Genomic DNA, 22,524 nt, shown 5'->3' on the forward strand with positions numbered 1-22,524 from the left:
ATATTGGTGGCCACCCGCCTATTCCACTTGGACCCCCACCATCATTTCTTTTAGTTTTTCAGTTTCCTTATTTGTAGCAAAATTTACTATTTTTGGCAGTTTTTAGGGTCCTGAACTTTCGGAGCCGTTTTGAGGCCCTAAACGACCTTTTTTGGGAAAATTGGGACCAACATGTGTCATAAATTGATGATGGTCATTCAAAAATTGTAGTCCTCAGATAGATCTTTCTAACGAGGTATTGTGTGCGTCAAATGGAGATTGTATGCCAAAGTTACGACCACGAGAAGTTGATGTACCAATTTACCCAAACGGGGCCCATAGTTTGGTGCTTCATCTCCTAGGGTTAGGTTTTTGGATGTTTAAGGTTCTCAATTGTTTCTCTATAATAAATAGGCCTTTGAGCCTCATTGTAACACAGTTCAGACGCATGTAGTTGCCACATCTCTTCTCAGAGATAAGTTACCATCGTCGAGCTAGTCTTATTTCTATTTTGTTTGTAAGCATATTTCAGTACTTGATATTAATGAAATGAAGTGTTATTTCTACTGCATCTTTGTATTTATGGTTATATCTGTAATTTGTTGCGTTCTTGTTTAAATCTGGATCATGAGGAGAGATAAGGGTCGAAGATTGGAGCTATTCCTCAAGGGAGAATTTACCCAGAGTTGGATGAGATTTCCAGTGGTGGATTTGGACTTAATTCAGCAGTATCAGTTTTGTGGGGCGTTTTCTAGCCAAATTGGGCAATTTGCGCTTATTGAGGGTCATCGGGGGTCGATGGATTCAGCCCAAATCCTTTATGGGTTTTTGTGTGTTTATTGAGAGGAATCTCTGACTAATTTTACAAAAAAATTCGGGCAATATTCGAGCTTGAAATCCTAATTCTTATAGTAGGGCGAATTGTTAGTTCGTTGGGGAATTTGCACCATTTTGTGGGTTCGACTTTGGCTTGGAGATAGGCCAAACATTTTCTGGGTATTTTCAGGTTTGAGGAGAGGAGCTTGCAAATACAATTTCAAAGCATTCTGGGCATTATTTTGAGTAGGAAAACCAGTTCTATTCAGCAGTCTACAATGGAGTTTCTGGGCAAGTTCGAGCTATAGATTTGGGCCAATTCTAGAACCTAAGCCTACACATTCTCACCTCGGGTTTGTGTTGCTTGTTGTAGCAAGCCCGGGTTCTATGGATTTCATCCTCTTGTACTTGAATTTCCATGCATAATTAATAAAATGGCTCAAGACTATTGCCCATATTTTGGGGTTTTCTGATTTTTGCTCTTGTTCAAATTTTTATTGTTGTATTTTAGTTTATGCATTTGTTATTTGCTGTAAATTTCAATTTGGAATATTATAGCAGTGTGATCCCTATTGTTCTACTTTTCTTTATGGTTGAATTTCTTAAGTATAATTGTTGAATGATATATTGGAATAATTTAAAAGAAGATCTACATCAAAAGTAACTATCAATATTTCAGAAATATTGTGCTAATCTCTGTTGCACTAAGAAAATCAATACTAGTCATCCCTCCTAACTTCATCAAAACCTCTTCATGAAAATTTAGCCCTAGAGGACTCCATTAAGCCCGCTTAGGATAAGGCACTAATCATTATTGTGTTGATCATCCAAAAAATTAATTAAATTTCCTTCTCTTTTCCATTTTCCTACACGTCTAGGGTTAGCCACTAAGGTTTTACGGTAATCCTGAATAAAAATAAATTTGTGACGGATGACGTTGGTTCATAATTTAGGGATTGCATCTATAAAATACATGAAAGCAAAATCTAGCATAGTGCATGCTTAATCACTCCTATTTAGAGCTGATGTCACACCCATTTGTTGTTTATGCATACCTTTCAGCCATAAAAACAAATTTCCTAATCCTAATCCTAGTGTCTATTAGAAGGCCTTTGTTTCTTTTTGTTGAAAACCTTTAATAGGCCTTTTCTTGACTCTTATATGTCATTGTATGCCATATTATTGCAAATCAATAAAACTCTAACTTATAACAGCCATATCTTTGGTCTAGGTGTAGAGTAGTTGAACATTGGCATTGAATATCTAGCCTTTCTAGGCTTTCCTGATACTCTATCCCATATTATAGACCTCCTTTACATCACCTTGAGCCATAGCAATCAATAAGTCTCTAAGCTCTTATCACCATTTGGAATTGTTTCAGAGTTACTGGTTTGCTCTGTATCTAGAAATTAAGTTGTATGCGTATATCTTCAACAATCAGATCATTCAGTAGAATTTGACATGAAGAGCTATGTACTCAGATTCAAACTAAGGGATTTCTCCATCTTAGAAATGCCAACATTGTACATGCTTTTGCTTAGTCTGGTTTGATTTCGGTTCTAGTAGTGTTGAGGAAGAGTCATTAAATTTTGTTTCTACATATATATACTCTTCATTGTAAATATCTTTGAATTTTACAAGTATGCTCTATTTAATATAACAAGTACTTTTCAAAAATAAAATTCCCTCCATTTTGTTGATTACTTGTACATATATAAGCAGATGTCTTTCAATTAATGATGGTAACTTCAATCTTCATGATCCTAACAATAGTGTGTTTTCTGTTCTACTATGCATTTATGTTGTGCACGAACATATTTTGTTGCTTAGCCTGGTTGCCATAAACCTATAATCTTAGGGTGAATTCACATTCAACAAGGTAGTGCCCGAAGGCACTAAGGATAATCGTTATATTCCTTCAAATTTATGTAAAACTGAGTGGAGTCAGTAGCAAGCTACTACAAATATATGGAGTAGTGATGACAATCGATGGTACCAACTATAAAAGTTGGGCATCTTACAGGGCGTTTGAGATGCTCATAATTCATTCCTAATGTTGTGTGATTAAAGTATAGCAATACAGAGCTTAATGGCCACATATCTGTCGTGCATGAGTTAGTTGTGAAAACATTAACCTTCTCTAAAGAGCTACTCAGCGGTATAATTTACTCCAGATTTGAGAAATCAGTCCATAAGGTATAACTATAAGTAAATATGTATCAACAAATTAATAACAATTTAATATGCCAGACATGTGCTCGTCTATACTTTTTCCCATCACGGGTGAACATACACAACTAACTTTTGCAAATATAATGAACATGGCAAAAGACAACTCCTTTAGCAGAATGATGCTGTAAGTTTTATTCTTGCATCTCCCTAGTCAAAATAGACAAGCATTGATCCGCCATAGAATTATTAATAGTCAGCATCCATGCTCTTCCAATATAATTTTGTACAGTAAATAACCCCCTATAACATACAACTGGGCCAATGATAAACATGGTTGAGGCACAACAACTAATCCTTGATGATTTTAGCTACTGTCAAGTTCAAGACTTCAAGTCAAAGAATGATTTTATATTTGGGTATTTATTGTTAACATAATTTGTATGTCTAAATCAAGCAATTAACAAAACCAATGGATGCAGCAATACATATAACTACAAAAGAGCAATATAACAAAATTGTATCAATTTAGAACTACCTCTAGAACACCATCTGCTGAAGGCCCATGGTAATCACTAACACCAATAGCAACAAAATCATCCCTGCATGAGTACATTTAAATGAATATTAGAAGTTAATAAATAATTCACAACAAATCTTTCAAATGAGTTATCAACATTAGGATACTCAAAACTGCTAATTTAATAACATGTTAATTAAAAAAAGTATCGTGACCTTCTTTCCTTCCTAAAATTGATATTCGAACTCATAATCCAAAGATCACCCCTGTAATTAGAATGATAAAAAATCATATCAGAAATTTTATTTAAAAGTATCCTTTTTTTTCAAATAAAAAGAAAATTTCTTAGCACCTAACATCAACTTGTTAGTTTGTGAAAGGAGGGAAAATAAAAAGGTAGCAACATATTTAAGATACCTGCAAATAAGAAAAGATGGCATTTTAAAAATAAGCAAAACTCTCTTTCAACCTTTTTATGAATGAAAGAAAAAGCAAAAGTTTCATAACACAAAGTTTTGGTTCAAGATGATGGAAATGTAACTAGTTTCGGTCTTCATAATTGTTGTCGTACTCATTTCAATATGTATATTATGTAACAAACAAAAGGAGAAAAGAAAAAATTATTATTTTAAAAGCATGTGTTTCATGCTCTTTATTGATGGTCTTCTAGGTAAAAGCATGTTCTTCATGTTTCTAAGGTTTGTTAGGTCATAGGATATACTGTCGTGAGTCAAGAGAGTCAACATCATGTTTATAAGACTTTTCCAAGAAAAATATATCTTGTAAAATAATTTATTTTGAATCTAGAAAGTCCTAGAAACTTCGAAAGTACATGTTGGCCCTGGCAGCTTCAAGTTGGCCTTAAGAAGGAAATTCAACCCCTTGGAAAGGCTATATAAAGACGCAGATTCGACCTCATTTGGCACTCACTCACAAGTTCGATCTCTCAAGAAAAGTTTGAACTGAAGTTGGGAAGACTAAGAAGGCTACAGCGAAGATCAAGAAAGCAAGAAGTCTTGGAAATTTATTTTTGGGCTCTATCTCTCTCACGCGTGCAAAGAATTAGGGTTTTTGCAACTTCAAGAAAAGCCAAAATTGCAGGCCCTGTTGACCACTAAAGTTGCACCTAAAATTTTCTAGGTGTTTTCCCTCAACGCATACCCCAAAGTCGGGGTGATGACTTGAAGGTTGAGCCCCTAACGCATCTTAGTGTCTAAAGTCAATGTATGTTACCATGCTAAGTCATCTCTAAAATTTCACGGAATTTGACTAGGTCTAAGTAGGATTTTTTAATAATTAAAAATTTCCCGCAAAACGGAAGTTTTTAATTAATTTCTATGTAATGATGTAAATAAGTGGTCTTAGGAAATTTCTAGGTCATGTGACTACTTGAAAGCAATGTTTTTAAAACCGGAACCGGTGACCGGACCGGTCCACCTAATGAACCGGTTTACCGACCGGAACCGGTCTAACCGGGACTAGTTTGGTCTAAACGAACCGGTTTTAGAAAAATACATTAAATAATTATTTTTTAATGAAAAAAACTATTTTTAAGATTTAAAACCATGATTCCAAGCCAATAGAGACAAAATATGCAAAGATTGCTCATTTATATACCATGTAAAGGTGAATATATCAAAATGGCACTGAGTGCAATACATATCATCGACAAAATAAATAAGCAATGAGGCTCTAAATGGCCTCTAGAGTGCAAAAACAAAGCCTACAAACTATGGGGCCAGTGGCCTACTACAAGACTTCAGTCTAGACTCTACATATATGATAATAGTAATACTATAATAGTGATCAACATTATCACTTGAAGTTGAAACTTCTCATGAGTCTCAGTCATCATGATCAAACCCAGTTGGTTGAGTCTCGACTCCCAAACTTTGCAGTCACAAACTTCTCTATTGGTTCAGTGACTTGAGTCTCAAACTTCTGAAGGTATTCTGCCCTAATATGCCCTATTATTTCATTTGGTGCTCCACATGGCTTTACATGGCCTCCTATCCCAGCCAAGTGTTGCTTGAACCTGTTAATACCCCCTCCTTGAATGGATTTTTGGCAATATTTGCAGATCATTTTGCCATCAATCATATCACAATGAGCCCATGCAGTATCTCTGGGTTTTGGAGGCATGATGACTCTCTGGATGGTAGATCATAGAAGTGAGAAGTTTATAACACATAAAAAAAATTAATTCATAGACAACAGTCAAATAAGGAATTTTCAAGTGCAAATCCTTACCTGGAAATGCAAACTAGCTTCCTTAGCCTCCTCTTGAAGATGGCAACTCCACTGACAACTACACACTATCTCCAAAATAGCTCCAACTCCAACTCCAAGATGACTACTTCAGCAAATGCCAAAAGCTCAACACTCTCCAAGCTCACAAACACTCCAAAACAGTTGTGTGAAACAAATGAGAGTGAGAGGGGCCTCTTAAAGGCTTGGAGAGGGTGTTTTTGGAGGGAAAACACCCTTAGTTTCCCCCCAAAACCCCTAAAACACAGTCCACATTACACTTTTTGCATTACACGGTGGGCGTGCCTCTAACCGGCCGGTATCAAACCGGCCGGTTAGCACCGGTTTAGGGCAAATTTTAGCGAAATGGGCGATTGAACCGGGTTTTTTGGCCGGTTTAAACCGGCGGCCTTGCTAACCGGCCAGTTAGATCGGTAACTGGTTTTTAAAACCGGTTTTGAAAACACTGCTTGAAAGTCATCCTCAGAGGCCCAGCATTATCCTAGGACCCATTTTGAGGGTCGAAAAGCGACTTATAGTCCCTCAAAAACCACTTTTTCTAAAGTTAGCGAAGAAAGTGAAGAAAAATTCAATAATTGGAAAAAAAAATAAAAATTTCCAAAATCAAAGAAAGTCAAACAAGTGATATGGCAATTCAAGTGAAGGTTAAAAATGATGTGGCAACCATGTGGGGCCCACCACATGAACCATAACTCAAGTCAAAGTTTCCATGTTAAAGTCATGAGAAACATCGTATGGTTAAATTTTAATGTTTTGATTTTATTCAAAATAAGGTGGTGCACATTAAGAGGATAAAGGGGGACAAAATGTGTGACATGGCAGCGACTTCATCACCATGAGTTAGTGGGCCAAGTCAATAATAATTCAAAGGGGGGTCAAGTTATCAAAGGGGCAGTTGCAAATCAGTTTCAAAATGTTTCACGGAATTGTTAGAGGATGAGTGGGAACCAGACTGCCACATGGGGCAGTTCTTGTCTCCCACTAACTTGTGCTTGTGTCCCCATATTCCACTAACAGCCAATGGGATCATACACAAATTTGTTTGGAGCTGCAATCAATAGTTATTCATATTATGAGCTATTGGGCTTGAGGAAACTCTGCCATTTTGTACTTGCAATTTGCTAATATAAGCAAAGACTGTGGGGCAAATTTGGTGGTGTTCTCTTGGCATTTTGAGGTGATATCCTTCCATAATTTTGTTATTATGCATAAATTTTCTTGCATATTTGAATGTTCTTAGCTGATATTTGTCATATATTTTGGATTGATATGTGCAAGTTATTTTGCACATATCCTTGATTTAGAGTAGCATTCTAGGAGTGAACTTGCCAATTTATTTTTGGAGAAATATTTGATCTATTTCACCCATTGTGTTGCTTTAATTCCTTTACAAGCTAATATTTATTTCAAGTGTGTAGGGAAAATCTATTTGAATTGTGTGTAGGAATCTATTTGAGCGTGGGAGAAGTCTCACATAGATCAACTTATCCCTGGATTCAAAGTTGCTCAAGACCCATCAATTTTTCACTTCAGAGATTTCATCTAAAGAGGAGCAAGAGGGGAGTTTCTCTTTCCCATTATCCACTTGAATCATTTATAAATTTCAATGGCATGCTTTTTTTGATCTAAAGCTTTCAAGATTATATAAGCTATTTAAGAGAAAGAAAAACAACAACAACAAAAAATTAAACTAAACAAATATGGGAGTTTACTCTCATCACTTGGTTTGGTTTCTTGTATATTAGTATGTATTATATTTTATTTACTTTGCATGCTCTCTCTATTAATAATCTCTTTTGTTTTGCAGCCCATAGTTTAAGCTTTTGGCAACAAGAGCATTGAGGATAAATCTTTGTAAACTTCTAAATTTTTGCAGGACCTATCACACATTTGAAGAGCAATTTCAAGGAAGTCGTGAGCATTAGAGGGCAGCTGTAAAATAGCCAGGCCATGGGGCTGATTTATTCCTTATAATTTTCAAATTTTGAGAAAATCCCATTAGCCATTGTGGTTGTCAATTTTGGAAAGAGACTCTAGTCCCTATAGTTCTTATTTTGTAAAAGTTTTTCCTTCATCTTTTGGGCAGCCTTCTAAAAGGCCTTCTCCTCATTGTAACATTTAATAAAAGTTCCAAATTTTCTTGTGGGAGCTTGGGATTTTACCCATGGCATCCCTCCTCCTCATTTACAGAGAGAACTTTGTGGGTGGATTGACTTGCATCTCATTTTCCTAGTTTTCTTACTTAGTTCATTTACATGCTCTTTTGGTTTACTAACTCACATAGCATCTACATCCAATTTCAATTTTAACTTGCTTTGTATTTCTCAAGTATTTGCAATCTCTTACATTTCATGCACAATATTTGATTAAATGCAAGTAATCTAAGTTTATGTGGCAAGTTTAAATCATTTGGTTAACATTTTTCTTCCTTGAAATACATTGCCTCACTATAGGCTCACTTGTTGCCTTGGTCATACATTTTAAATCATTTTGCTCACTTTACAAGCAAGCATTGTACTCTTGGCTTCATTTCATTTCAATTGCTACATATTTCATTTGTCAATTTATGCTTATGTTTATTGTTCATTGGCACATCATTTGCTAAGCATTTACTTGGAGCAATATGCAATCTAATTCACTTATGAAGCTTATGTTTACATGTCATCTGCTTGTACAATATTTTGAGTAATATTTCAAGTCATTGGTGCAATCTTATTGTGAGCAATTTATCCATTTACTTTGAGGCATTTTCCTTTGCAAACACTAATAACATACAAACATTTAGGCATTCTAGTTTTAAATCTTACATCCTTAAAATTTACCTGCAAGCATAAGCTTGGTTGAATAGAAATAATAGGGCCAAGATTTTCTTTGAAATTTCTTCCAACTGGTACAGAGTAAGGTAAACTGTGTGACCCTGCAGTTATGAAGGTGGCATTGTCCCCTTGTAAGAACGAAGGCACACATGGCTTGTAAGGATTAGGGGAAGGGTATCCTTAACGAATACAAGAGCTTCATCAGCCCCTCTTCTTTGTAGTCACCCCAATCTTTACCCTTTGGTAAGAGGTTGAAAGGAAAATCTCTCACCTAAAATAGGCATTTAGTTTAAAAATTTACCAAGATAATTGCATCTCACCTTAGCTAAGTGCATATCATTTTATTTTAAAGCATTTTCCAATTTACTTGTGAACTTATCCCATGTACTTGGTATGGTGAACATTCATTGGAGTTGTCATTTTATTATTGAGGTATCTCATTGAGCAAGTACAATATCTTTCTTTTGCAAGTAAAGCTTGAGCCTTCGGTTCATTTCAATTTTATTTTTGCAATTTATTGTCCTTTAAGTTGTTATTTTACATGCTTTGAATCATGAATGATAGTATCTTCGCTTAAATTATATCTTTAAAGTGCAATTTATATCTTGCAAGTAGATATCTCTTTATCTAACATTGATTTGTTTAGTAGGATTACTTAATTACATTTGAGCAAGTCTTTTAATTTCTTGAAGCAATCATTAAGGCACTGGTTTTACATGTTTATCTTTTCAATGATGCGTTGATGATTATCATTGGAAATATCTTTATTTGATTATTGAATCTTGTATTGCTTATTATATTCACTAAGCTTGTTCATCATTTTGAAGTAGTCCCATTAACTTAAGATATCCTAGAAAATTACATTATTTCATCTAACTTTTCATTAGGGACCACCCCCCTTAGCTTACCTAGGAGAGCTTTAATAGAGAGAGTTGGGAATAGGTGACAAACCCATCTCTTAGGTTTGCCACCAAGCCACATCTTATGGTGTTAGGGACTTTTCTCACACTAACTTAGGTGTGTGTGCTAGGCAGCATCAACAGGTCCAATGTAATAGAAAAAACAAACGCAATAGTGAAATTATGTGTAGATTGAGTAGTTATGTGTAGTAAGTAATTTTTTTTTGAATAAAATCTGAATGGTGTTTACATGCCTTGTGGCGATTCACCTTTATAGGCATTGATAGGCCACCAAGGATTTAAGGGTCATGTCTTTTGACTTCAACTTTTCATAATTAATAATGTTATAATAATTAATTAACTAACTATTTTATTTTATTTTATTTTACTAATTTAATATTTCCGCTATTTTGTTCATAACATTGTCAATCCCTTTAGAGATGTGTTGTCCTCAAAGCATAACAAAAAGGGTTTTCTCTAGTTGAACACATTGTTATGGAATAGCATCTTTACTTTGACATTGTTTGTGCCTGATGAAATCCTCATGTGTATTTGTACCTTCCTTGAAGCTGGAAGCGTTAACACCATATAATTTATAGTGTTGCCCTTGTCAGTTAAATTCCATGAACTATTCTTCAAAGTTTGTAGTATAGCTTCCTAGTTGTATTAACCATTCTGCACTTAGAACTATATCCATTTCCTTGAGTGGTAGGGAAAATAAATCTGTTTGTAACTCTAGTTCTCACGTCTGAATTGAAACCTTATGACATTTTCCTATCTCTTCGAACTTTTGCCTAGTAGCGACAGTCATCATCAGATCCTTGATTGGGCATACACAAAGATCAAGTTTTCTAGCAAGATCGATGTTTATACAATTATGGGTGCTGCCAAAATCTACAAGTATATTGACATTCCTGCCTCTTATTATTCCCTTAAGCTTTAGGGTTTTAGGTCGTAACCTTCTTGTCATGTTTGTTGGTGGTGTTGTAAGCTTAGTGTTCCTTCTTTTCGAAGACTGGTTTCTATGTTTTCGAAGATATGGTGGAACGTATTTTGGAGTTGCTTGTTGTTTTTTATCTTTTGAAAAATTGCTTCCTTCATCCTGATTTTGTTGGACACATGAGATTGCAGTTAATGAGGGTTTCTCAAGATCTGAATCTTCATTGTGTGCGATAATGATTTCTTCGTCAGGTTCTTGTACTTCAACTTGCCTTCCATCTGCTATTTTATAGTAGCATAAGGACGTGTCTTCACATTTGTGCCCTGGTTTCCAATTTTCTCCGCATTTGCGACAATTCTTTTTCTTTTTTATCCTCCCTTCTGTCTCATTACTTGAGCTATCTGGCTCTTTCTGAACTTCATAACTACATAATTTCTTCTTAAAGCATCTGTGTCCTGACATCCATTTGTCTACACAATACCTACATTTGTTTGACTCCTTTTTCCCTAAGTATTATTGTTGGTATTCGTCTTCCTTGAATCATGACATTTTGAACTTGTTGTTGCCCTGATTGTACAGACACCATGTCCACGCTCATGACGGGGGTTGTCACTCTGATCCCCGCCCATTCTGTTCTAGTTGTCTCCCAACAGTAGGCTATGGGGTGTAGCCCTATGGAATGAAGTGAAGAAAAGCAAGTTGAGAATCAACTTACTCGGGAGACACGGATGAGTGGCCAAGCCACTTGTTTGAATTTAAGCAAGATTATTGATTAAATTAGATTTTTCTATTATGAGACCAATGCCTTAATGGAGTCACAAATTCTTGCTTCTTATTAATTGAAACTAAATGACTAGATGGGCACCCATTGCTTGAATGATTAACTAACCTATATGATGTGCAAATCCCAGGACCTATGTGAGACGTAGTGATCTTGGTAAATCTTAGTTAAATGCCTAGTCTAAGTGTAACCTTCCTTTAACTATTTTGAAGTTGGGCTCCAAGGTAGGTCGTGAGAAGGAGGCTAATAGGAAGCAAGCTAGGCTCTGATTAACGATACCTTATGTTAGGTTTCTATTACCCGACACCTCCGACGTTGCAGAGAATGTGGCTTTAATGACTGCAAGGTCATCGTGTTAACCACTGAAGAGTTGTCGAGGCCCCTCAAGCTAGATAAGAAGGGTTGACCTATATCTCTATCAACCTAGCTTATGCTAGGAGGTATATTATTAATGCAAGTCTAGACCTAGGATGCTTACACAAGAGATTATGAGTGAGATTTATCTTGAGTTAAGATTTTATTTTGTTTAAGTACTTTGATTATAAGTCTTTTAAGGGTACTTAACAGTAGTCAATCGCAATCTTAAACAATATGAAATGCTTATAGATACAAGTGCAAATTTCAACAATATACCAAGATACCCAAGATGTCAAATGCTAACAAGATGTTGATCACAGAGTTATGACAGTTTATATCAGCAATACTACTTCAGAAAATTCAAATTTATAAGTGTTGTAGCAACAGTGCATAAACTACTTCAAACGACAAAAATTACTCAACACATTGAAGCATAAAATCTCCAATTCTACCAGCAATGTAAATTAGCTTCTTTAACATGCTTTACAATGGAGTATTCAGCAATATTTCAGATCTGACTTTAAGATTACAACAGTAAGTAAAAAATAAATCAGCAAGATAGAAATTTCCCAAACTAAATATCCAATATGTCCAAAAATAGCAAAATGCACCAAAAATTGAGAATTTCAAATTTAGGGCCCTAGGTGAGTTTGCCTTAGCAACTTTCAAATCTGATATAATTATTACAACAATGAATTAACCATAGATCAGCAAATTAATCCAGCCAAAAAATAGCTGCCCAATGCTTCTAAAAATAGAAATTTTTTGCCAAAATTGAAAAAAAAATGAGTTTTTAGAGAATATGATTCAGAAAATTCAAAATTGATAAACTACTTATAGCAGTAAGTTAGTTACAGATCGGCAAGATAAAAACACTGAATAGTTGCCCCAAATGTCTAAAAATAGTAAGTTTGTCATTGGGAACTAAAAATTCGAAATTTTTAGTCCTAATTAAGTATATGCTTCAAAAATATTTTAGACTTGAATTTCACAGTTATGCAGTAAATTTCAACAAGCTAAAATGTTATAGATCTATGTCAAATTAAAGATGCCCAAGTGGCCAAAACTTGTGAAAACTTAAATTTTGCAATTTAAAACGATTTTGACCAATTAGAATATGATTTTTGGGCTTAAAAATTAATGATTTAACTGTTGTAATGAAACTGAAGCAAAACAAGTGTTTGGAGGTCAAACCCTAAGCTCAAGGCCTTGAAGATCCCACCGTTGAAAATATTTGAAACATTGGGATTACCTTTCTGCTTGCTAGATATGAATTTTGAGACCTTAATCCTGCAAAACCACCAAGTATTTAACCTTAAATCTTCAAATTAGGGTTTCAGGCCAATTTTGGGGCAAAAGAAGCCAAAATTTGGAGAACAAGGGCAAGGGAAGCAAATTTGCAGGGATAAATGGGCTGGGAAGATAGGTTAGGCCACAAGGAGGCTAGAAATGGCCAAGAAGGGCCAACGCTTTGTCCAGAGAGGCTAGCATTTGGGAAATAGGGATCTAAGGGCCAAACCCCAAGGCCTAAGACCTAAAGGCTCCACAAGGGAGCCGCAAGCCCTTAGAGGGTTGCGGTTAAAAAGAGTAAGAGCGAGGGCCAAGGGCGGGGGGGGCGAAAGGAGGAGAGGCCTACGCAGGCCTAGGAAGGGCTAATGGTTAGACTAGGAGGGTCGAAAAGATGACACAGAGGGCAACGAGGGCTGAGGCAAGCCAAGAGAGAGATACGTTGGGCCTAGAGGAGGTGGATCTGGCCCCGGGAAAGCCGAAAACAAAAAACCCTTGCTCTGAAATTTTCTTATGCTTCAACTTTTTGATTTTTTGATAATTTTGTCGTGTGAAACCTGCAAAAAATTCCAAGAGACTAGATCTTACCCTCAAGGGCCTAGATCTAGCTCTTCTTCCACTTAACTCCTTGATCTAACCTGCAAAAATAAAAATAGAAACACCCAAACCCCAAATATATACAAAATAAATCTAAAACCCCAACCCAAGTTAGAAAAAATAATTTACAATTTAAATTTACAATCTTATTTACAAAATATACATGGGTTTTTAAATGGATTTTGAGAAAATATTTTTTTTTATTTTTTACTTGAAAGAATGGCTAAAATACTTTAGAAAAATTAATGATTCACTATAGCCCAAGCGAAGATTAAATCCACCATATAAAAACTAGGGATCCAAGCAACAGTGATTCTTGCCCAAGTTTGTGAACTTGGAGGCCGAGGGCTGAAGTACTTGCAAACACTATATATTTATCTCAAAAAATAATCTCTTAGATCACAAGGGGAATCAAACCACCTACGATTAGCCCAAAACTATCAATAATATGATTTTATCTCCATCTAATGAAAAAAAATATCTTACCAATATTCAGCACAACATAGAGATGCCCGTAGCCAGCACATACCACAAATCAATAAGCAAGAACACCTTGAATTTCACCCCAAAGTCTTTTACTATGAAAGAAAAAATAGTTCCCAGCGCGACAATAGTTTACACAATACTTCAGCAACAATTCTAGCCAGAAATCAAGATGACTAGAGACTCAACTGACTCTAATTTATAGATAAATCCTCCAAATGGAAAAATAACCAATGTGGAAAAAGTCGAAGTCGGGATTAATTCGGCAAGGGTCCAGAACTTGAAAAACTCGGCAAAGTTGGGAGTTTTTTGAAAAAGTCGACAAAATTAAAAAAACACAAAATTATTCATTTTTTTTTTTAACATCTAGAGTATCCACAACATCAAATAAATGCATTTCCACATAAACATGTAAAGAAATCTAATATATAATATGTATATGAAATCTAGTGCTACATCACATATCAAAATAGTGAATCAACTCCTGAATTTTGAGTCCTATCTGAGTCTCAACTCTCAAGAGTCAAAATATCAACAAAAAACATAATAAATGTATATCATGAGTCATCTAAAAGTCATCAAGTAATCAGTAACTGAGATCCTCTTCCCCTTTTACGGGAATAGGGAACGGCTTTGCCTTTTCCTCTAGAGGAAGAAGGCCCTGCTCCTGGGGATACAAATGGACTCAATCATCCTCTAGAAGCCGATGGAAGAGGTGGCCTCTGTCCTATGCTGCTGTTGCCCATCCTAGATGGTGTCACCTCCTCCTCATCATCCTCAACCAACTCTTCCTCCTGACCCTGATGTTGCTCCTCCTCCTCTACCTCTGGCTCTCCCTCCCCTGCAACTGCTACATCCTCTAGATCCACACCTAACCAATCCGGGATCGAGTCCATGATCGCCCTCTCAGTCTCGACTCTCCATGCAGAGGTGGTATCAATATTGTCCAATGAGATCGCTTCCACATCAGTAGGTGTCTAAAGTTGTCTCACCCACAATCGAAGATTGTAGTAGACGTAGACCATGTCATTGAGGCATTGGGGCTCCAATCTATATTAAGGTCATAGATTGTAAATTAGTACTTCGAAAATTTAAATATTAAAAATAATCAAATGAATTCAAAAAATTTAATTTGAAATTTTTTTACCTGTTGCGCTTTTTGTTGTGTATTTTATCAAATACACTCCAGTTGCACTCACACCCAGAGGAGTTGCATGTTTGGCTGAGCACTCGAATGGCAAGCTTTTGGAGATGGGGTACTCTGGCACCATAGCTTGTCCACCAAGCATCTACAAGTTAAAAGAAAAATGAGAAACATAAAAAAAAAAAAAACATTGAAATTCTAAACGTGAAAGTTGAAAGTTTAAAACAAACTGAAGCTTACCTGGCATTTTGGTCATCCTGTTCTTAATAGCCATGGTAAAACCAAATGTGCCACCTCCCATCCTATAGACCTCCATTTCTTTAGAAATATCTTCACGTTCTTGCTCAAATGACACCATCCTCTCGACACAAGTGAAGAATCCATCCATCACCTCGGCATCAAATCTGAAACCACAGGCGCAAGAAAATGTAGGGTTGAGGTAGATACGTGCAACATGAATGGGGCGATGGAGGGTATTGTTCCATCGCTCATCAATCACTCTCCATATGACTTGTTGTTTCTCTAACCCCTCGTCTCCCTTATCTTCATAATAAGCACGAATGGCTTCTTTGGCCCTATCCATGGCCTCATACAAGTAGCCCATTGCGGGCTTGTCTCCATCAACCAACCGAAGAACCCTTACCAAAGGTTCTGAAATGGCACACACCTCCTCTACTCCTGCCCAAAAGCTCTGATCATATGAAACTAGTCTGCATATGCCCTCTCCCTCTGGTTTGCGGCTAATAGATAAAGAACGCCAATCCGCTGAAAGAAACATGCTCTTCACATCCCACATAGAATTCAACAGAGACTGAAGAGATATGAAAGTAGTGGCAAATCATGTAATGACAGGACGCACCAACTCTTTGTTTTTGGTGTATTTTCTCATCAAGCTAAGCACAGATGCATGATTATATATAAATTTTGTTATGCTCCTAGATGATTCAACAATATCCCTCACAATAGGAATCTTACCTATATCCTCCAACATCAAGTCAATGCAATGAGCAACACAAGGTGTCCAAAACAAGTTAGGATACCTCTCCATAAGCAACTTGCCAGCCGCAACATAATTTGCAGCGTTGTCCGTTATGACTTGGACAACATTGCATGGGCCTACTTCCTGAATGAGGATGTCCAACAACTCACAGAATGTATGTGCATCTTTAATGTGTGTAGATGCATCAACAGATTTCATAAACATTGTCCCCTTGAGACAACTAACCAAGAAATTAAGAAGGGTCCTACCCTTCTAGTCAGTCCAACCATCTGACATGATTGTGCATCCAGTTTGTTCCCATGATACCCTAAACTCCTCCAATCTAGTAGTGCAATCAATCTTTTCATTTTGAAGAAGAGGCCCTCTCAATTCTGCAAAGGTGGGGGCTTTGTACCCCGAGCCAACGACAGCAACAGCATCAAACATAGGCTAGTAGAATGGATTTGTCTTGGCAATGTTGAAAGGAACATCACTCCATAGAAGACACTTACTTACCAACGTGTCAACTTCTGCCTTTTCCTTTTTTTTAATTGTTGATTTGACGTCAGTTTGTGCACCAGCTGTGGTTCTAGGAACAAAAAAAGATGAGATAGATGAGGGGTTGGGACATATGGGTGAGGAAGGTGATGATGAAGAAGCACTGCCACTCTCAATTCCCCCCACTCTTGAGGCCCCTACAAGTTGGACTTTTAGTGTTGCCCTAGTGTCTTTTCATCCTCTTTATCCATCAATGATTGAATGGCCCGTCGGATGATTTCTAGAGTTGTATTTGGGCAAAGGTCAACATTTTGCCCCGGAATTTGCCCCAAATGGACTTTTAATCTATTGATACCTCCTGACATATGCTTGCCACACAACTTGCAAGTCAAATACATTCTATTGATCCCCCCAATTTCGTGTATAGTATCAGGTTCACCATATTCCCACATAGCATCCAAAATCCTTGGCATTTTGTTTTAAACTTTGAACTTGAATTTAAACCTGGGCACAAAAAAAAATTGAAACAAATTAAAAATTTCCCATCACATAAAAAGCAAACACAAATGCAATAGTTGATTTTAGATTTTAAATGCCTCTTCTCAGTCACTTGAAAACACTCAGATTCAGTAAACAAGGGTTTGAAATTTGAATTTTTGTCATTTTAATCTTGAAAGTTGAAGTTTTGCTTCAATCTAGAATCTAGATTCTAGGCAAAAATAAGACATAAACAAACTAATAGAATTTTAGAAGTATAGAAAGATTTAAGAAATCATGTGTAAAAAAAACTATGACAGAAATTAAAATACATACCTAGCACTGGGCAGCAGCAATTCGGCACTTTGAAGTTTGAATCTCCCACGATGAGCAGTGGAAAAATCTCCACCTCAAAACTCACAAATATTCTCCTCTAACGCAATGGCAAACCCCTATGTATCTCCACAGTGCTGAATGGGAGAGAAAACAACGAAAAATAAGACCATTTTCACCTTTGCGGGCTCTTTATCCGCGGCCTGGGAAAGGAGGCTGACTTTTTGGGTCGACTCTCGATTAAATCGGGAGTATAGCGAAAAAATTGCTATGTTTTCCTTTGCCAAAAAGTTGTGCGATTAAATCGTTTTGGTCAAAAAATCGCGTTTTTAGGATTAAATCGCGACCTTTTCCAGACTTTTTCTACACTGAAAATAACACCTAGTTTTTTTTATCATTGTCAAAATAATCTTGCTCGTTGATAAACACTTCAAGATCTTTTAATCTTGGCCCTTGATTTTTTATTTTTTTAGGAATTTTCAAATTTATCATTTAATTCCATTTTAATTAGCTCAAAATTAATTATTTAGAGCTAATTTCCTCAAAAAATTGACTTTGACTTAACCACTAAGGTCCAAGGGTCCAAATTTTCTTGAAAAAGACAATATTCCCTTGGTGGAGGACCTTTAAAAATTGATTCTTTTAAGACCCACGAATTTTTTCCATTTGGAGAATTATTTTCCTGAAACAAGTTAACTTGACTTTAATTAATTAATTTTCTGGCTTTGAATTTATTTTTATTTTTTTTCTACGTAAAGGCTATCTAATTCATATATTAACTGTACAAGTGAAAATTACAAACTGTGAGGCAAGTCTTCCAGGGCTTCTGAGAGCTCGCTGGGAACCAAAAACCAAATTCTGAGGTCTCCCTCTCGGGAAGGCCTTCACAAAACAAAACAGACCAAGCACTGATATGACGCTCCCACGCAGGGGCAGCACAAAACTAAACAGACCAAGCAGTGATATAACGCTCCCACGCAGGGGCAGCACCCGACCATATTAGCAGAACCAGACATAAACATCAGCGGGCTTCCATTGGAGCTTCAGGAGGAGGATTCAAAACATTACTGCCCACGCAGGGGCGCATCTCCAGCTGGGATTGACTTAATAACCAGGGGCGAATTACCAGATGGGATTGATTGAGCAACTCGACAAAATTGAAATTGAGAATTGACCCATTGAAAATGAGACCCGACCAGCTTCCCAACAAAATTACAGCAGGCGAATAGGTAGACAACCACTTCCAGCCGTCAAAACGAAAGCGCAAGAGAGAATTACCCGTGTCAGTTTTGATCCTCTCGATGTGTTGAGGAAGAAGGAAGGGACGCGCAGGCATCAGCTTCTCCGGCAAGGCTGTTGTCCTCCACGATGTACGCCCAGCCTTCTCCTTCTGGTTTACCCTTCCACATCTTGCGCCATGACTCGTCTTCAATACCCTGAGGAGGAGGCCCCAACGGAGGAGACTCTTCGTGCAGACCAGCCTCAGACGCTGGTGGCTCCAAAGCGGAGCTATGTTCCCCTGCCTCCGGTAATTCATGGACAATTGCTTTGCCTTTGCCCTCCTCTTGCATCTTCTGCTGGTCTTGAGGGGCAGATTCCCCATTTCCTTCCGGAGTTCTGGTAAACATAATTGAGATGTGGGCACTGAGCCCTGGGGAGCTCTCAGCCTTCGGCAATGTGAAAACCACTGAGCCAAAGGAGGGAAGTTTTGATTTGTCCTCTTCAGCACTTCCAACCTCCAAAAACTGGCTGATTGGAAGTGGAGTGGCTTTGGCTCTTCGATGGCAGTAGCAGCAACAACAGTGGTGATGTTCATCCACTGCTGGAGCTCGCGAGGAGGAGCCTCTAGCTGAACCTCTTCTGCACGGCTGTCGCTGACGGAGTTTAGCCATGGTGAAACTAATTCTGCTCTTGTGTGTGTGCAGGTGAGCTTGGAGATGAAGACAGAACCAATTACCTCCCAAATCCTTCTCTGGTGCCCAATTTCCTCTCTGAGACTTGTTCCTTGGTTGCGGGGTGGACCAATTCCGGTTCTCACCCAGCAATTGAGCCAAATGCTTCCAGCTACAGGACCAGCAACCAGAGAGGCTATGGCGGCAATAGTAACCACCAGACACCCGACGATGAAGCGGATGGAGCTGCCACCGCCTCGGCTCTCTGCAATTCCTTCTTTCCCCAAATTCGCCCGACAAACATTCCCTGCAACCTCCATTGCTCTTGTTATGCTCTGCCTCATGCTCTCGATACAGGCGCGCATTAAGTGCTCTGTACAGCCCCATAAACCTACCTCCCTCACCATTAACTCCATTAAACGCAGCAGAGGGTTCCGGTTCTGGTTGACGGCCTTCATATGGAGGCCGTATTGTTTACACGGGGCAGCCCATGCATGGCATGTGGCATGCCCATTGTTGCCGTCCCGCCACCCGCATCCGGGGTGGCTTTGAATTTATTTTATTTTGCCAGAAAAAATTAATTAATTTACACATGAGGGGATTAATTATTTTTCCAACTCTCTAATACATATGATTTTTCATTTACAAGACTCAAAGAGGGAACACACATTCGTCTTAGACCTTTAAGACACATAACCCATCTACGCCTCAATATGATCTAGTAAACCAAGTGATTTGTAATAAAATAATTAAGCCAATTAACTTAAATTATTCCCAAACCACTTTTACATCAGAATCGACTAAAACACTAAGACTCGCCTGATAATTTGACAATAAATTTCACCCTAGCTTTGGGGTATTAAGCTGGAGGGAGAAAACTCTTCTAACTAATCGTGTTCAAAAACACAAGTAATCAATTGTTAGAAAATCAGAAAGGTAGAAAGATTTTATTGTTCTTGATAATTACTTGTGATGTTTCTTATTATTACAATTCTTTATATCTTCTTTCTTTAGTTTATCAAGCAATTACCAGAAGCAACAACACATAAAACAATAGACACCAAATGTAGGCACATGCCAGGGAAAAACCCCCCTCGAGGGGAAAACACAGTCAAGATAATTCTTCCTTTCTATAGTATTCTTTGAGACTCTTCACCCTAGACCAAGAAAAGACCTTTCCTCCACACCAAGTCAGCGTCCCAAAATTTTGACCTCTTTCCAGCAACTTCGACTTACGGCAACTGGCAGCTTCAAACAACAGTGAAACTTGGAAAAACTCGATCTCCCTATCCAGGACATGAAACAGAGAGAGTCAGGCACCAAAATTTTGATTTTTCTTTCTCCTTAGACTTCCCGAAACTCGTATTCACTTAGGCTCCCCGGCAACAGACTTCGCACCTTTTCCCAACTACAAGACAACTTCGCACTTTTTCCCAGCAACAAGAGAATTTGAACTTGTGTGAGAATGATGCTCCAAGTGAATTCGATGAGCTTCCCTTTATAGGCTTCTTGTGGGATCGAATAGGTCCTTAGGCTGACTTGATCTTCTTTTAGGCCGACATGGTGTGGAGGCTACATAATTCGTATTTGACTCAATAATTAACCTTTTTACATGATTCAAAAGCCCAAGAAGGGTCTCTTATAATGTATAATAACTATAGACTCAGAATAAATCCTAGAAGTCCTCAATGGGGACTTTGACCTAAGACATTGTGACCCAAGCATGAAACCCATGCTTTAATAAGTCATAATAATAATAATAATAATTATTTTCTTTATTCTTTTGACAAGTACATTACATGATGACTCAAGTACATTAATGAAGACCGAACATAGTTACATTTTCCAACAATCCCTCTTAACTAGGGAGATATCCATAATGTACAAATATAATGGAAGATCTCAAAATATATGAACCATGAAGAACTTTTAGGCACCGCAATGCCATGGACTAAATTCCTGACTAGGGCAATCTATCTAAGTGGGAATAAGATGGACTCAAGCTTTCAGCCCCTCTAGGTACCATCAGGTCTACTTGCTAACCACAAACCCAAAAATCCAGGTGTGTATCAAAACAGAGCTCAATAACCAACACCATCTTTCCAACTTCGGGACTCAAACATCAACACCAAGTGTCAGCCAGATGTCTTCCCAGGCAATGCTTCACTCACAAAGCCTCAATACCCCTTCATCCAGTAGATCAAAAATGACTAATCCCTCCCAATTAACTTGATTGGTTACCAGCATGCTATCAAAACCTTTGAGAGATTCCCCTGTACAAACACAACCCCAATCAATAATATACTTTCACATGTACATAACCAAATACAAACCTGTGGGGTCTTTCAAACAACTTGATGTTGCTTCTCAACTTTCCATAGTAGGACTTGTTGTCGCACAGATTATTACGACAACGCTTAGACCGGGGCTGTCACCCTGATCCCTGATCTCTCCGTTTAAGCCTGTCTCCCGCTGCTAAGGGGGGTAGACCCTATGGGATGATGAAGACCAACTGTGGACCAGTTGGGTTGGGAGACACGAGAGAAAACAAGCACTTATTTCATTTTATTAAGTTAATAAACCAGTGCCTTATAGAGTTAATCGCTAAATGATTATCTATCAAATGCTGCGAAAAGATGAACTCATTAACAATCATTTACCATCAGATAACTCAAGCAATGCAAGATATTCGATAAACGGACAATGCTTTAATAGTGATCCAGCGATTAAAACTCAATAACGATATTCCAGCAATTAAAATTCGAAGGATTAAATGCTTGACATAACCACGAAATTTAAATGCTGACCAGATTTCAAGGAGTTAATTTCCTGATATAAACATTTTAAGCACATTTAACTTCACCAAAACAGAAAAAAGACTTTGAAAAGAATTTCCAATTTTTAATCAGCGTTTTTCAAAAAATTTTAATTTTTATATATTTTATATATATATATATATATATATATATATATATATATATTTTATTTTCTAATTTTTTTATTGATTTTTTATGACATTTTTTACTTTAAAGTTAAAACAAAACTAAACTAAAAAATATCAAAACTGAAGCCTAACTAAAACTAAGAATATTATTTCTTTTTCTTTTTTTTATTGAAATTTAAAAAATTAAACTAAACTTTAACTAAATCTAAAAAAAAATGAAACCAAAAAAATAAAAGCTGAAACCTTTTATGATTTTTTTATTTATTATTAAAAAAATAAAACACCACTAAACCTAAAACTAACAGCTAATCCTAAAAATGAAAACCAATTTTATTTTATTTTATT

General features: G+C 37.0%; 1 protein-coding gene across 7 annotated transcripts in view; it reads right to left on the minus strand.

Moving 5' to 3' along the window:
- LOC149206006 (uncharacterized) overlaps positions 1–22,524 on the minus strand; it is a 415,715-nt gene that overhangs the window by 227,133 nt on the left and 166,058 nt on the right. For 6 of the 7 annotated variants that reach the window (XM_089395252.1, XM_089395250.1, XM_089395253.1 and 3 more), the window contains 2 exons: positions 3,700–3,750; positions 3,503–3,566 (listed from right to left, as the gene is read on the minus strand). In XM_089395252.1, the coding sequence (XP_089251378.1) occupies positions 3,503–3,566; positions 3,700–3,750 (115 nt within the window). The remainder of the gene's footprint in view (positions 1–3,502; positions 3,567–3,699; positions 3,751–22,524) is intronic. The other variant, XM_089395251.1, reaches the window with a different exon arrangement.

Source organism: Pinus tabuliformis, chromosome 1_2 (assembly GCF_031772625.1).
Source record: "Pinus tabuliformis cultivar Carrire ecotype Pingquan chromosome 1_2, CPIR1, whole genome shotgun sequence".
Lineage (NCBI taxonomy): Eukaryota > Viridiplantae > Streptophyta > Pinopsida > Pinales > Pinaceae > Pinus > Pinus tabuliformis.